Source organism: Haematobia irritans, chromosome 4 (genome assembly GCF_050003625.1).
Source record: "Haematobia irritans isolate KBUSLIRL chromosome 4, ASM5000362v1, whole genome shotgun sequence".
Taxonomy (NCBI): Eukaryota; Metazoa; Arthropoda; class Insecta; order Diptera; family Muscidae; genus Haematobia; species Haematobia irritans.
The window spans coordinates 218,429,904-218,447,671 of NC_134400.1; the positions used below are offsets into that span (position 1 = coordinate 218,429,904).

Here is a 17,768-nt window from a genome sequence, read left to right on the forward strand (position 1 = left end):
AAAATTAGTGAAATGAATTTTAAGACACAAAATGTGATGTAAAATATAAAGTAAAACAGTTTTGATCTAAAGAACTCATCTTTATATTAACTACGATTGATGAATAGCTGGTTTCGAAGATATAAAAACTTTCAAATACAAGTTAGGATTTGATATGAGATTCTTGAATCCTTGATTTAATGGTTTTTTATAAACCGCATACAACAAAGTAAAGATACTTTCATAAATTTACATTTTTAAATTCTATCTAGGATGTAACATCTCAAAGTAAATATTTACGTTTTAAGGAAAAATATAAATTGATTAATTTATCTGTTATGTTGCAGGGTCTTTAAAATAAAAACATTTGTAAGGAACCTATCTAGCTTTAACTCTAGGAGACAATAACATAAAAATTACGATACAGATCATTTATCAAGTTTTCAATCTTTGTTTCTAATATATTAATGAAGCTATTAACGTACAAACAAATGCAAGTTTAAAAATCAAAATTATAACAGATACATCAAATTAAAAAACTTAAAAACATAAATATAAAATTTGTCTAGACTATAATTGAAGCTTTTATATCTTAACCCTTAAATGCGCACAATCTTAATATACAATCTTGCGACTTAAAACTTTCACCATGAAATCAAGTTTGTTGCATTGAGAACATCATAACGCTATTTTTTTTTTTTAATATGTTTTTCCGGAAATTTTGTAGTACTTCTGAGTAATCTACAGACAAAATTGAAAATCAAACTTTGACCACACCGCCAGAGAAAGGGTTGCTTGAAATTCGATCACCACAATAAAAAGATAGTTGAGACGCATCAGTTTTAGTTGTGTGGATCATATGTCAGTTATTTCTTTTATTTAATGGTTGTTATAACAAATAAAATGTCAATACAGTCAAATGCTAGTACTCACGACCAAATATTGTTTGTTATAAAGCTATTCATTAAAAAAAAAATCATTCTGTTCCGCATTGTTGTGTTAACAGATTTTTTTTTCTCAAAGCGTCTCCAAAGTTTGTACACCCACAGAAGGAATATGATCACCTCAAACATGTTTCAAGAGCACCATGTTACTTTTTCACGGCGACTATGTAACATTTTTGTCGCAAAAATATTCTTTTCTCGACAAACAAAACATGGTTTCCGAAATTCCGAGAAAATAAGATGGTCTCGACAAACATATTAAATGTTTCCCGTGAAAAAATAACAGTATACTCTTGAAACATGGTTGGGGTGCTCATATTCCTTCTCTGCGTGTGGGAGCCACCGTGGTGCAATGGTTAGCATGCCCGCCTTGCATACACAAGGTCGTGGGTTCGATTCCTACTTCGACCGAACACCAAAAAGTTTTTCAGCGGTGGATTATCCCACCTCAGTAATGCTGGTGACATTTCTGAGGGTTTCAAAGCTTCTCTAGTAGTTTCACTGCAATGTGGAACGCCGTTCGGACTCGGCTATAAAAAGGAGGTCCCTTGTCATTGAGCTTAACATGGAATCGGGCAGCACTCAGTGATAAGAGAGAAGTTCACCAATGTGGTATCACAATGAACTGAATAGTCTAAGTGAGCCTGATACATCAGACTGCCATCTAACCTAACCTTCTCTGCGTGTACCATAAATAAATTGGTTGTGGTAACAAATTTGGTAGTTATTAATGGGACATGTTGCTGCAACATATATTTGGAAATCGACATTTCTATAAAATTTATTCAAGGCAAGAGAAAATTCCGAATAGTTTGTTAAGTTTGGCAATTATGGAAAGCCATGAGCACACAGAAAGCACGTATGACCAAATATTCCAAATACACTGAAAAAAAGTATGCCCGGTTCCAAAGATTTTGTCTTTACTTTAAAAATTTTGGTATTGATTCCGAGCCAAAAAAGCGGAGAATACAAGGATACTTTTAAGACACAATTCTCTTTTAAATTTGGGTTTTGTGTATTTACTTCTAGGAAGCAAATTTTAATTTTTTCGCTTTTTCAGCTTTTTTTCTTCATATGCTATCAAAGTCCTTTAAAACGAGTTAACAACAACTTTATTTTCCAAATTAAGACTCGACTTCCAGTAGAAATTATGCTATGTTTCAAGTAAAAAATGTCTTTAAAATAAAGTGTTGGAAAACATGTCCTATATTTGAACGATTTTTTGCTTTGTAGTCAAGATGCAAAAAGACAACAAATTTAAAGACAATTTCATTAAATTTAAAGAATTTTTCAAGTTGACCGTAGCCCTAACATTTTTTCTTTCATGTTATGATACCCATTTTTAAGTGAAATCACTTAATTATAAGGATAATACGACTTCATTGAAAAGTTTGTCGACTTTTGGACAAGGAAAAAACTTTATATTAGAGAAATGCGTCTTCTACGCTAAGCAAAATTTACATTCGTATTTTAAAGACATGAAATCTTTGACCCCACGACAATATTTTTTTCAGTGAAGGCTCGAAGGTCAATCCTTTAAATGGCACCTTCTGTACCATAGGTAATGCCCTTGAAAATGTTAGAGTTTAAGCCAAACTGCCTAAATCTGTCATTGTGAGCAAGTCCAACTTATAAACAACAACCAATTTCAAGTCGTTGCAATAACAAATAACGTAGGTTAAATTCTGATAGTAGATGGAACCAAATAATATGGTTGGCAAAAAAATTAGTTGACACAACAAATTTGTTTTCTGTGTGTAGATTAAAAAAACTACAATTTGGAAATTAAATAATATTATTTTCTAATAAAATCAAATTGTTTATTTGTATTTCATAAAAAAAAACACATAACATTGTTTTGGAAAAAATGCTATTGTTTTTTTTTATCATTTTGCATATTATATATATTTTTTATATCGGTGATCTTGTATATTTAAGGGTTAAATTTATAGATTCAAAATATAAGTTAAAGATAAATCAAAAAATATTTTTGTTCACTTTAAGGAAAGTTTTTCTTAGTTCAAAGACATACGACTTTAACGGAGGGACGTAAACGTGTTCCCTTTTTTATGAGTACTTCAAGTTTGATTGTTTGTTTAATAGCCTACAATTTGATAGAAAGTATTTATTCAAACTGGTCTTCCACTCAACAAAAATAATAATCACGAATAGATACAGTTGACGCTTTTTTTTTTGTTTTTTTGATTGTTTTTTTTTAAGAAATCAATTTGCTCAATTGCTTCGAAAACAGAAGATGTCAACATTCAGTTTTGAAATCAATCTCCCACATAATTTCATAAACCAATAACAAAAAAATCCAATCATTTCCATAAGTCGGTAGTTATGAAATACAACACTTTGGACGATATGGTTCATGACAAAGGGTACCTTAAATAGTACCATTATTCCATAGCATAAACTAGCTAGCTGGCCATCTGTACAAATGCAAACTCATAAATTAAAGCAAAATACAAATAGAGAAAGATAGATGGATGGATACATTCGTATGTATCTGCACAGTCATATAGACATACATTGTAAGTACACATGTGCATATATATGCATGATTGCATACCGGTCTGAATATCCGTCTGTTTGTATTGTGTACTTATACAAAATACTAAAAATAAATGTATCTGAAGGTAACTGCCATACATTTTGCATTTGAGATTCAAGTAACAATAATGAAATCAATGAAGCAAATTTCCATAAAACATGCAACAATTGATATGAACAATAAACACAATTACAAAAACGCCAACGATGGATATGACTGTGGTTCACATTGGATACACAGAAAAAAAATCTTGGAATTTAAATATTTTTCTTGTAATTTTATAAGATTTTATACTTTCTTTCCTTAAATTTGAGACAAAATCTAATTAACTGCTGGATAGTATAATTATTTCCTAACAAAATGTTTAATTATATTATAATAGGATTTTTTTATTTAATTAAAATATTATTTGGGATTATAAATATTTTATTTAAACAAATTTAATTAATTTTCTTAATTCTATTATATTATTTTTTTTATTAAAATGTTAATTGTATCAGTTAATTTTTTAATTGATTGTGTATTTTGGTTATATTTTTTCTGTGTACGAAAAAGGCTTTTGAGAATTTTGATTTGTGAAAAATGTGTCTTAAAAGCACAATCTTGCAAACATTTTCTGGAAATCGAAGAAATCTTACTAAACATTCGCATAATGACAATTAACATGTTCTTAATAGAACGAACTGTTTCATTGTTTAATGGAAAATTGATTATTGTAACATAAAGTTCTACTACACGGGAAAATATTTTTTTCATCTTCACGAATATGTGAATCGTCTTCGTTGCAGAAATACAGCCAAAGGATAAGGTAAGTACTATGTTCGCTTTTCGCGTTGAAATTTTCGCGGTTACTTTATTAAAACAGTTCAATATGAAGCAGATAAATTAACTCAATTGACGTGCAATTTCTTGTTCCTATATATTTCGGCAAGACTTTACAGGAATATGTCTGTTTTCATTTATAATTTTGATTATTTCAGGAAAAGTAATCGCGAAAATAAAGTGATTTTCAACTCGAAAACCGAACATAGTACACACCTATAGATGTTAATCATATCTTTAATTTCCCAAATCATCTCATCTAAATGGGACAACTTCGGTTTTCTATATTTATTGAAGTGTACTGTGCAACGCCTTACCATAAACATAATCACCTATTTCTATTGATAATGACATCTATCTATGACTATTACAATTTCAATGGATTAGAGCAACTACTTCGACAACAAGCTCTAAACATGAAATGATTAAAAATTAAATGTATGCAAAAAAAAATTTAAAATGGAAACCATTAAGATTAGTGTTTCTTTTTAATTCCATTACTTGCTGTGGTAAAGAAAAATCAATTGAAATATGAAATTGCATATACAACAATAACAGTCGATTCATATTTCAATCTTTACTTACGAAGCAGATGACTATGGTGATGACGTCGTTGTTAGCGATGTTAAAGTGAAAGCATTTTATGAATATCCTGACAAATGCCAAAGTTGAATCGCGAAAGAAATAAAAACAGAACAACTGCATAAGACTTGAATTGCACATAGTGGGCTTGAATATTCAAGCTATATACCAACTCATCACCATTTAAGGTGATCGTTTGCCTTTGCAATCTGCAGATATACTTTTTTGTCTTTGTTTTTGTTTTATCTATCATTCGAGTTCGAGTAGTTGGTGCATGGCACCGTTTACATTTTTTATTGCATTTTTGGTTTTGCAGACATCGTCATCATGTGTAATGTACAAGCCGGTTACTTTACGAAGTGTTGAGGAATATACACTATTGAAGTTGTAGTCGACTATTTGTTGGCAACGTTTTTGAGAAGACTGAGAAAACAAGCGACTTTGTTTTTGTCTTAAATCATTCGTTTGTCTTTGTTTTTTTTTCAGTCTTTTCAGAAATACTGTAACACTAAACTGTACAGATGATGATGAATAAAATCGGAATTATTTTACTTTATGGCAAACATTTATATTCATAAAAATGAAAAGGGGAATAATGGAGTATGTGCTAATTGTTGATGTGTGGTTCGATTTCCATTTTTTTTTAAATTTTTGTATCAAATAACGAAACAGACAGCTCGAGAAATAATATTTTGTAGGTTAGGGTTTAGGTGTAGTGTCAGCCAGTTATTTTTTAGGGTCGCTTAGACTATTCAACCCTTATCAATGTGTGCTGCCGGATTCTAGGTTCGAATCGATGACAATGGCCGTCCTTTTTATAGCAAAGAATGGCTTTTCCCATTGGGTGAAATCACTTAAATTTGCTTAAAAACACTCCCCTGCATTGCTGAGAGGGTATAGAATACCGCAGAAATTTCTCATGATAAATCCATAAAATTAAGATACGTATTATTTCAGGTTCCACGTTTTCTTCTTGCTAGACAATTTCATATTCCCGATTTACAAAAGTATTGAATTTAACTTTTTCATCTTCAAATAGTCATGCAGTTTCATTAATATGGGTACTACTTTATCATTTTACTCCTGGTATGAATAGTTTATGGCTATAATAATAACAACCAACAAAATAAAAATGATGAAAACAAACAAAAAATTGTGGTAACAATCAATTCCACCATTGTCGGTTTTTTATCTCTGCATTGTTCAAATAGTCTTGTTTGTGTCTTAAGTCTTTCGTTTCGTTTGCTTAGACGATGAACAAACGTTAAGTACACACAGCCACAAACATTGTTTATTATAGCTGTTGTTGTTGTTATTGTAGAAGTGTTTGTTTTTAAAATGAAATATTTTTTTTTTTGGTATGGTTTTCTTGTCGAAACTTTTCGGTTTTTCATTGTTGAAGTTTGCGTGAGTATTTGTGCAAATGTGTGAGTCTATTTCGAAAAGTAGTTTGGGCATTTGGAAAAATTATGTAATAAACCATGTTTTTTTTTGCTTTTGTTTTGTCTCGATCTTTCACACACATGGAAGCACTTTAAGCTTTCAAATCTCCTATCTCATGAATAGTGTTTGTTTTAGCGTTTTTAATCATTATTATATTTTTTCGGGGGGTTTTATGTGTTTTTTATTTTTATTCCTACGTTAATTTTTTTGTGTGCTCTTCATTGTTTTCATTTTTGTTCTCTCATACTTTGACGCCATAGAATGGGGAATTTTGCACGATAGAATATTGTAGAATATTTGCGTGTTAGCTGCCCTGTTGGCACACTGGTATAGAAAACACAAGTTTTGTATGCTTTTTTCCTCAACTGATATATCTCAAGAATTATTGTACCCAATTATTGATGGCGACTTAAAGTATGTGAAACCAGTTTTTCTAAATCTGTTTTGTTTTCAACACGTAATCTAATAGAAGTTTGTGGATTCATTTTTTTTCCAAAGTTTTGTACCGGTGGTTTGCAAGTAAATAAACATTAATTAAAAATCCCCGTATAAAACCACAATTATTTTTAATTAGTTAAATAACAATTAAAATGACAATTACGAGTTCTTAATTTTCAAATGGCATACATTTTGATGTGTAATTATAAAATTCGAAGAGGACGTAGTTTAATCTTTGGTACAAATATATTCTTTATACAAAGTTTGTTTTTAATAATTCTGTAAGATATGAAACAAATTATGGTACTCGTATCACATATGAATCGTAATACCTTTGTTGGAAACTTATAATGAAGAAAATAATTTATCCAATAGAAAGATCGAATAAAATCAAAATTTCTAATGAAAATAATTTATAGTCAGGCATGTATAGAACTGTATCTGACATTTTCTTTTCAATGCCTCAATTCATCAAAATTTCCCTAAATATTCTTTGTCCATAAAGCTCGAATAATACATACGTAACTATAAATAAAAGCATGAATGCTTGTTGCGATGATAGGCTACCATGAAAAGAAAATAATTTGTTTTCTTAATCAAATGTATGATACGAAAACATAAAAACTTGGTAATAGCTAGTGGAACCTTAGGTTTTCGATGGCTAATAATTCATAATTTTTACGAAATATATGATTTGTTTATAGCTTCTTTGATATTTATAAAAATCATACACATAGGAAAAGTGTAGTCTCTTTTTATAGTGATCTCCAGATGCGAGGTAAGCTTTCCTTCTTTTAACAAACTATGCACTCATCTAAACACAGACATGGTTTATTCACTGAAAAAACTCGCCCGGTTCCAATGTTTTAATCTGATTCTGATATTGATTTAGATACAATGAATGAATGGAAGGATGCATTTAAGATACACTGAAAAAAATATTGTCGTGAGGATTGTGCAAATTTTGCTTAGCATAGAAAACCCATTTCTCTAATATAAAGTTTTTTTTCCTTGTCCAAAAGTCGATAAACTTTTCAATGAAGTCCTATTGTCCTTATAATTAAGTGATTTTACTTAAAAATGGCTGTCATGAGATTAAAGAAAAAATGTTTGGGCTAAGGTCAACTGGACTTTAATAATTCAAAAAAAAAAAAAACTTTCAATTTAATGAAATTTTCTTTAAATTTGTTGTCTTTTTGCATCTTGACTACAAAGCAAAAAATCGTTCAAATATAGGACATGTTTTTCAACTCTTTATTTTAAAGACGTTTTTTACTTGAAACATAGCATAATTTCTACTGGAAGTCGAGTCTTAATTTGGAAAATAAAGTTGTCGTTAACTCGTTTTTAAAGGACTTTGAGAGCATATGAAGGGAAAAAGCGAAAAATTAAAATTTGCTTCCTAGAAGCAAGTACACAAAACCCAAATTTAAAAGAGAATTGTGTCTTAAAAGTATCCTTACTCCGCTTCTTTGGCTCGGAATCAACACAAAAATTTTAAAGTAAAGACAAAATCTATGGAACTTGGCATGCTTTTTTTTTCAGTGTACAATTATTTTGCAAATTTGAGTTTTGCGTAATTGATACTGGAGAAAAAAATTGAAAATATATATATATATATATATATATATATATATATATATATATATATATATATATATATATATATATATATATATATATATATATATATATATATATATATATATATATATATATATATATATATATATATATATATATATATATATATATATATATATATATATATATATATATATATATATATATATATATATATATATATATATATATATATATATATATATATATATATATATATATATATATATATATATATATATATATATATATATATATATATATATATATATATATATATATATATATATATATATATATATATATATACTTTCAGTTTTTTAATCATTTCGTATTAAAGTCCATTAAAAGTCAATTGCAATTTCCAAATTCAGTAAAAATTGTACCATGTTTCAAGTAAAAAGTGTTTTCAAAATAAAGCCATCGCCTATTTTTGAATAAATTTTAGCTTGTATCATTGAATTTAAGTACGACTTCAATAGGATTCAAGATTTGTTCTTTTATGGAAATGTACCAAATTTAAATCGAATCTCCTAAGTATAAGAACGGCTTTATTAAAAAGTTTATCAAAAAGTTTTTATCAAACTCTTTGTATGGGTCTTTCATATTTTAACGACAATATACGACACATTCATATTTTAACGACAATATATCTTTTTGATCAATACAATATATATTTTTTTCAGTGTAACCCCCCAAAGCTATTATTAATCTTTGTTTTTTTTTTTGAAATGACAAACTTCATATTTTAAAAAAATTTTAAATTTTGGGGAATACAATATAGGTACTGATAGTCCATAATGTAATTAATTTTTTCTGAACCAAAACCATTTATTTTTCTATATTTAAGCTTGGCTGGCTTTCATCTGCTTTTGACCACTCTCGCAAAGTGTAAATTGAAAACTAATAAACGAAACCATATATTAGCGTTTAGATAAATCCAACCAACAGCAATAATTTAGAACAACTTCCATACTTTATTTTTCTATTTTGTTTACTCTGGTATTTTCCCTTTCAATTAACATCTCAGTACTAATGTTTATTCTCTCGATTTTTTTATACATGCAATTTAACACATCACTTTATATATACATTTTTTTTGTGAAGTGGATGGAAAAAGAGAGGGAGATAAAAAATTATATGTGTCAGAAAAAGTAATATACAAACCTTGACTTCAACTGGTTTAACGAAATAGCAAATTTATGGCTTTGATATTTTTTCAGTTAAGTTTTGGTCACAAGTCTGGTTTTTTTGAATAAAAAACAAAATGTATGACTAATTTTCATAAATTACGCTTACCTTTCAGTATGTTTGATGGCCCAAAAATGAAATTCAGCTTATATGGCGTTTTTATTAATTAAGGAAGTGAGGAGGAAATTATTATGGTGGTTAGAATTAAATGAATTTGCGATTGTCAACAAACTAATGTGCACTAATCATTTTGCATAAATTTTTTGTGAAATCTTAGAAATCGAATAAATAAATGATATTGGAAACTTAAAATTGGCCATGATTTTATATTAACCAAACAAAACATTACTATAAATATAGGTCGAAAACCTTAGTTAAATTATTATGATTTTAAATAAAATAATAATAATAATAATTACTATAAATAGTTTTGAATATATATATTATGTTAATATTTTTTCCAATTTATTAAAAAAAAACATCAAATTATTTTCTCTATTAACTTGACCATAACCCATATTCGTTGCCATTCGTAATACGTTTCTAGGTTTATGTTCGAAATCCACAGGCAACAAAGGTCAATTAACTTAATTTTTCATGCCTTGCATATGATTCGGTGGAATGGAACAATTGGTGACATCGTTACAAAAAACACCTTAATCCACGGCGCATAATCATAATTAAATATGATTTATTGCTACACTCAAAAATTTGTATTATTAGTAACAATATAAAAAAAAGATTTTGTTTGTATTACTTTTTTATTAAAATTTTATAATAAAACTCATAAACCAACATGTATATTATGCAGAATCCAGAACTAATATATTTCAAATGTCAGCATAGACCCTGTAAGAATCATACAAAAATTGGTCCATATCGTAGCATAATTATATATAGACTCTTATATAAACCGATCAAGAACTAAAGTGACTTATGGGTAGGTATTTAATCTATCTAACATCGACTCCGTATGGATTAATTTACAATTACACGGACGAAAAAAGACTGTTTTTCATATGTTTGGGCGTAAAAATTATATGTTCGGAACTCAACACAATATTTTTAAGTCCAAGCATATAATGTTCATAAACTAGCATATAATGTTCATAAACTAGCATATTAATTTCGTGATTGAATCAGAAAAAAAATTTTGTGTGTAACTGCAAAAAAAAATAATGCAAAGAGGCCAATTTCCAAAGGGATTGTATAGTGTCAATATTTAACGATGAGAGCATGTAAACACACAAAGTCTTTTTATTTAAAAAGAAATTTAAAAACTTGTTGAAAATTCCTAATAATTTCCCATCCAAATCATAATACTCTGAATAGATAGAGGTTATTCGAAAAAATCATTATTAAAAAATATTATAATATCTTTCTTCTCGTTGCACTAGTTCATTTATTTTCCATAATTTTTGTTATGTTATTTAAACGGCTGCAGTACTCAATATGCATTTTCATGGAATTGTGTACCTAACAGTCACTTTACTCATATCTTAACCATTTTTTAAACTGATGAAATACTTTATTATACTTCATAAAAATGTCCGATAGCCAAAAACTGAAATGATAAATAAGTTATAAAACAGTCACATCATTTAGATTGCCAATCGTTTAATATGAGATTAATACACAAAACAAAAAGACATATTCCCCATTCAAAGGTTTACATAATGTTGAAGATACACCTTTTTTTAAATAAACCTAGGTTTTTATTATTACACAATTATTTTAGCAACCAACCATCTTTATTGTATTTTTTGTTTGTTAACTACAACTAAGACCAACAACTACGAAAACAAGCAAAGTATGTTAAAGTCAATAAACTTTAAGAGCGAAATAACAAAGAGTGGTTATTCACTTTATGGTGTGTGCGTACCGTCGATCACCACTTACCGGTCATTTCGTTCATTTTATTGTACTTTATTGATGACGACGTTTACATTTCAAAAATTGCGAAAAACAAAATAACACCGAAAACAGAATTGTTGTCTATTAGTTGAAATCATATATTATTGTGAAATTATAAAATGTTAACATGATGTTTGGAGAATATTTAGAAAAAAACTCACACACACACATTTTCAACTGTTTCGGAGATGTCATCTCATCTATCGAGGATATCAATTTCAGTGTTGCCAGTATTGGAAATTTTTCCCCAAATCGGGGACATTTTTTCGTGGATGGGAACAAAATTTTCGATTTGTGGACTTGTCGATTTGGTGGGGAATTTCCACAAATTTGTGGATTTTTGTGGGGAATTTTCGAAATCTGGTCAGTACAATAAATCAGTTTTTAGTTTATGGGCTATATGAACTTTTTTAACTTTTGTACAGAGAATCTTCAAAATATACAAAAAAAAACTTTCTATTCCAAGAGCTACTTTACAATTTACTTTGTTTCTAAGAAATTTTTTACTATTGTGAAATTATTTTGGAAGGACTTGGGTCGAAGTGTTGGCCCCTCATCTGCGTACATCACTGATTTGGAAAATATATACTATACATATATAACAGAGTTCATATCGTGGCAATAACACCTTTTGATAGATCACCCAATTTTATTTCTTGGCTATTCAGAACTAAGTTTTGATTCACAACAACTAGGGGTTTTCCCCGGACTTTTTACACTCCCGGGAAAGCGGGATTTTTTTTCGAATTTCCCGGGATCCCGGTCAAAGGGAACTTGCTCCAATGTGGTATTTATATAGACATTCAAACACATTAGAAATCGTTTATAAGGCGCTGTCTGGACAACTACACAGATAAAAATTTCACACAAATTTTTCCAATTAAAATTTTAATTGAGTTTTAAAAAATATTCAATTAAAAATTTAATTGATTCAGCAAATTTTTTAATTGAAAAAAATATTCACAAAAATTAATAGTATCAATTAAGTTTTTAATTGATACTATCATTTCTGTGATTGAAGACATTTCAATTAAAAATTAATTTCGTGATTGAACCAGAAAAAACTTTTTTTGTGTAACAATGTATATTATGCTAAAATAAGAAATATTTTGTAATAACAAAACACAAAATTTACAATGGTCACAATGGGCAATTGCATGGAAATCAAAGAAACTTATTTCAACACAGAAAAAAATTTAAAAAAATTTTTCCAATTAAAATCTTAATTGAGTTTTAAAAAATATTCAATTAAAAATTTAATTGAATCAACAAATTTTTTAATTGAAATAAAAATCAGTCACACAAATTAATAGTATCAATTAATTTTTTAATTGGATCAATTAATTTTTTAATTGACTCTTAATTGTTTTTTTAATTGATACTATCATTTCTGTGATTGAAGACATTTCAATTAAAAATTAATTGGATCAATTAATTTCGTGATTGAACCAGAAAATTTTTTTTTTGTGTAACAATGTATATTATGCTAAAATAAGAAATATTTTGTAATAACAAAACACAAAATCTTTTACAATGGTCACAATGGACAGTTGTATGGAAATGAAAGAAACTTATTTCAATGTCACCATCGTAAAACAGAGTCGCTATATGCACATGTTCGGTCAATTCGGTCAATATTCGCAGAAGGAATACACCATCTATATTTGAAATTAAAGTAATGAGAATAATGATTTACCCAATGGTACTAAAAATAATGTTTTCGTAGTATTTATCCCTCCATTTTATATAAAATACTGCAAAGAATTCCCGGGAATTTCCGCACTTAAATCCCCGGAAAGCGGGAGCGAAAAAATAGCGAATTCCCGGGAACGGGATCCCGGTAAAAAAAACCTAATAACAACACATGTTGATCCAACTGCCATTTTTATTTCTCGAGCATTTCGAAGACAATTTGCATAAGATACAAATTCGTTGACTCTTTACACCAATAATTAATTCTGATTTTTAATTCCAATTTTTAAATTATGACGGATTTTTTACAGCAGAGCCTATTCCTATTTTCAAAAAACTTGCCATAATCTGTATTGGGGATTTTTGTGGGGAATTTTAAATTAAATTGGGAATTTGTGGGGACAAGAGCCCGAAAAATACTGGCAACGTTGATCAAATTTGACTTTTCTTAAAATGAATTCAAAAGTATTCGACACATGTACTAGGTTAGATTTCCTATTTTTTCATTAGAAATATTACAAGTTGTTTTAGCGAAGACATAAACCACTATACATATATTGGACATTTTAAGTTATGTTGCGAATTAAACACTTGTTTGCAACAAATTAAATGTATTTTTCCCATTACACGTTTTTTGAACGAAAATGTGTGTATACTGAACATAATTTTGGTCAAAAAGTTATTCAGAGTGATATAGTTGCAATTCAAAAAATGATGGAAAGATGGATTTTACATTCATTGGACATTTTTGGGCACTTACAAAAGGAGTTCAAAAGTGGATATAGGATATTAGCTCGTTCATAGGAGATTTTTAGAAATTGAAAGACTTCTTGTACAAATATATTTTTTCCATTTAAATTTAACAAACTATTTTTCTTATGCGCTTTACAGACTATCAGTTATTCCGGACGGAATGTCGTAAGGAATCTTACAGTTTGTCGGATCGATACGACTTGACGGCGGTGACTAAATAATCGGTAAATGTGTTATCAATCCCATAAACATGCAGCAGTATCGATTATGCCTTCGGACTTAACTTATAATGTGCACAATATATGGGATATGTTCGACACGAGCACTGTCGTCCGGAATAACTGATAGTCTGTAAAGCGCATTATATACAACGAACTTCCATGGAAGTGAATAAATCTTACGGCGCAGGGTGTGAAATTTTAATTCGATTCTCTTTCTTTTTTTTTATTTTTAAATTATTTCCTATTCTTTAAAAAAAAAAATTGATGGAAGAGCCTGCGATGTTTGCGAAACAAATTCCAATTTTTTGTTTGCTAGCCCTAGTTTTGTTTATTTGAATGTATTTTCCAGCAGCCAGCTGCAGCAAACACGCTTATATTTATAGCGATTACAAAAATATAATTCAACCAACGATTACAAATATGTCCAAATAAATAAAACAGGTTTTAGTTTTTTTTGCCAAAATTTGATGCACGCTAATGATTTGAAAAATGGTCGATGATCATCTGCAGTGGTAACTGAAGATGAAGTGTCTTGGTTGGAAAATGTACATTCACTTTTGCTTTTTTAAAGGAAATGACCCTATAAAAACTATAAGCTGGGATTCGTTTTATGAAATTTCACAAATGTTTTTTTGCTTTATCTGCTTTGACTAGCCTTAGTATTGCTTGCATAACACAATTGCTAGCTAACTAGAGTGCTCGGTACTTCACGTGGTTATACCAGGTAGTATTAGGAAAATTTATTTAAGCATAACTTTAGATAGCTTGACAGCATAAGGCAGATGCTTGGTTTGGTATGGCGAATGTTATTATATCTGCAGGCATAGTGCAGTTGTAACATGCACGAATAAACATTTTTATCAAATATTTCCGCATTTTGGTTCGTTTTTTTTTTTGGTACCATCTCTCAAAATGGTTTTTTTGTGTGTGGGTGTTGTAGGGTACGAAGGTGTGTTTCCTAAAGCATCGAATGATGCTCGATGTATATCAAAAAAAATGATCTCACTTATATCATTGGAATTCTTTATGGTTGATCCCCTGTCAACATAGTTATTGAGGCAGCATCTCTGAAAAAATATCGGAAAAATTTGACTGCATTCAATTTTGAATGTTGACAATTTTTCACCAATATACCTTTCACAGCGTAATAACTATGTTTATAACAAGCTCTTTACTATTGTTTTTTCACAATATATCAAAATGGTGTGTCTCTATTGCTCTTTTAGCAATAGTGATGACAAAATACGTTTTGGTACATTTCCCATAACAGTGGACAAATGATATGAAGCAATCATACTGCACTTCAACCTATGCTTATTGACATCATATAAAATTTATTCTTGGTGTTTCACAAAATATCAAAATTGCTCTTCAAACAATAGTGATGGCAAAATACTTTTAATGTTGGTACATTTCCCACGATTGTTATGGTGTCACTTAAGAGTCGATGGTAGCGATTGAGATAAACCGGTCTATAATGGTAGAATCATAACAATCATACTGCATTCCAAACTACAATTACTGACTTCATACAACATTTACAATGATAATAGAATTATAATAAATACATATTTGTTATTCTTTTTAGGAACTTCCCCGTGCTGAGGCCTTATTGGGACGTGAAAATGTAAACGATGACGATTTACAAAGTCTCAATAAAATTGAGACTGTTAAGAAGGTTGAGAGCAAACCCAATAAAGCTTCCCCAAGCGAAGAAGAATTTAACATGAACAAGATTAACAGTGATAGTGAAGAGGCTGAAGTTATGCAAAAATATCCAGGTAAAATTCCATTGGAATTGGACTTGAGTGATTTGGCAGCTGCCCTCTTGCAAAATAACAAGAAGTAAGTAACTCCACCACAAAGCCTACTACACACTAACGAATTCTATTCCATGTATGGTATAGGTCTCGCATGAACTGTGTTGTCGAACGTAAACATGCTGAGGAGCTTGTTGATTCGCCATCTAAAACCGTTGCTTTGCCCTTCGGCATGAATTTGACCACAGAACCTAAAAAGGCTCGCATTACCGGTGAACGTATTTCAATTTTCTGCGAAAGTGGCAATGAAAGCAAGGAACAAGATTCCTCAAAGAGCTCTCGCAGTGAAGACGATGATGATGATAGCGATGAAGATGTAGAATCCATTCGTCCCATGTTCTTCCCCTTCCAAAGAGTGCCAATTCCATTCGGACCCATTCCAAATCGTTTCCCATTGACTCATATGCCACAACGTATGGAACCTATGATGCAACGTCACCAACCCGAACAATTGCCTGGTTTCTTGCGTCAAATGCCTCCTCCACCACCACCATTCCAACAGTTGCCTATGCGTCCTCCTATGCCACCTCAAGTGATGCAAGCTCCCCATCCTGAACCTCAACGTGTCTTACGCATCCAAGTTCATCAGATTCCTTTAAGAGAATTGATCCATGTAGCTGATGATGTTCCCCAACAAATCCAATCACAACAACCACCTCATCAAGCTCCCCTACCACAACAACAACAACAGACCCAACAACAAGCTGAAAATCAGCAGCAACAAGATCGTCCACAAATGCCTTTCTTCCAAGTATGTAATATTATGACTTCCACTAAACCAATACTAAATATAAATTTTTCTATTTCATATGATTTGTTCAAGATCCAACGTATGCCTTTAGATTTGGCCTTGGAACGTGCTGGTATTACCGCTGAAGATTTGGCAAATATCCAACGTATGACTGAAGATCGCATCAATGAAGAATTCCGTCGTTTGGCCACCGATTCCGATGAGGAGGATAATAGCAACAGTTCTGAAGATGAAGAAGAACCCCGTGAAGCCACTAGTACCAGCGACCAAGAAAAGTCTCAACAACAAGACAGCCAGCAATCTGAACAAGATTCTGAACAACAACAACGTCAAGCCCGTATGCAAGCTATGCCAATCCAACGACTTATCTTGCAACCTTTGCCCGAACAGCCTCGCGATACAATGATCCCACCTATGCCTGATCGCCGTATGCCCATGGGTCACCCCGGTTGGGGCCGTTCTCTGGCTCAACCTGTTAGCATACCTGTACCAATGATGGACGGTCATAATGATATGTCTGGTCAAAATGATGACTCTTCGTCTTCCTCTTCGGCTGCCGATGAATCCGAAAGGCCACATTGTAAGTATATCAAGAACATGGGATTGAAGTGAAATAATTTTAATTGGGTGTGCTGGCAATTTCCCTGACTCTTCTATTCCTAAAACCTAATTCACCAATCCCTATTTCAACTAAAAATCCCTATTCATTACATGAATGGATTTATTAAACGATTTAAATTATTTTTTAGAATTTTTTCTTTTTATTTCTTCTTACAGTTGTCCACCCACGTTCCGTCTAAATATCTGATTGTATTAAATCATCTGTGATGTTTTGCTGCTAATTTCAACACAAAAGGAATCTCCAAATATCCGTTATAGATCAACAACAAATACACCGAAATAGCAATAACCAATGGCAGCTGTAATATTTTTCTTCAAAGTGTATACTTTAAATATTTTTCTCTTTTTTTTTTTTGGTTAATTGTAAGAAAATAATAATTGGTCCTTCCAATAAATAAATCTAATATAAAAAACATA

At 30.2% G+C, this 17,768-nt stretch overlaps 1 protein-coding gene across 3 annotated transcripts in view; it reads left to right on the top strand.

Annotated features, from left to right (window-relative positions):
* The window catches only part of Msr-110, a 39,051-nt gene extending 21,283 nt beyond the window's left edge, over positions 1–17,768 (top strand). For 2 of the 3 annotated variants that reach the window (XM_075307534.1, XM_075307536.1), the window contains 4 exons: positions 15,748–16,004; positions 16,067–16,730; positions 16,803–17,310; positions 17,508–17,768. In XM_075307534.1, the coding sequence (XP_075163649.1) occupies positions 15,748–16,004; positions 16,067–16,730; positions 16,803–17,310; positions 17,508–17,530 (1,452 nt within the window). In that variant the 3' untranslated portion in view covers positions 17,531–17,768. Of the gene's footprint in view, positions 1–15,747; positions 16,005–16,066; positions 16,731–16,802; positions 17,311–17,479 lie in introns of all 3 variants that reach the window. The other variant, XM_075307535.1, reaches the window with a different exon arrangement.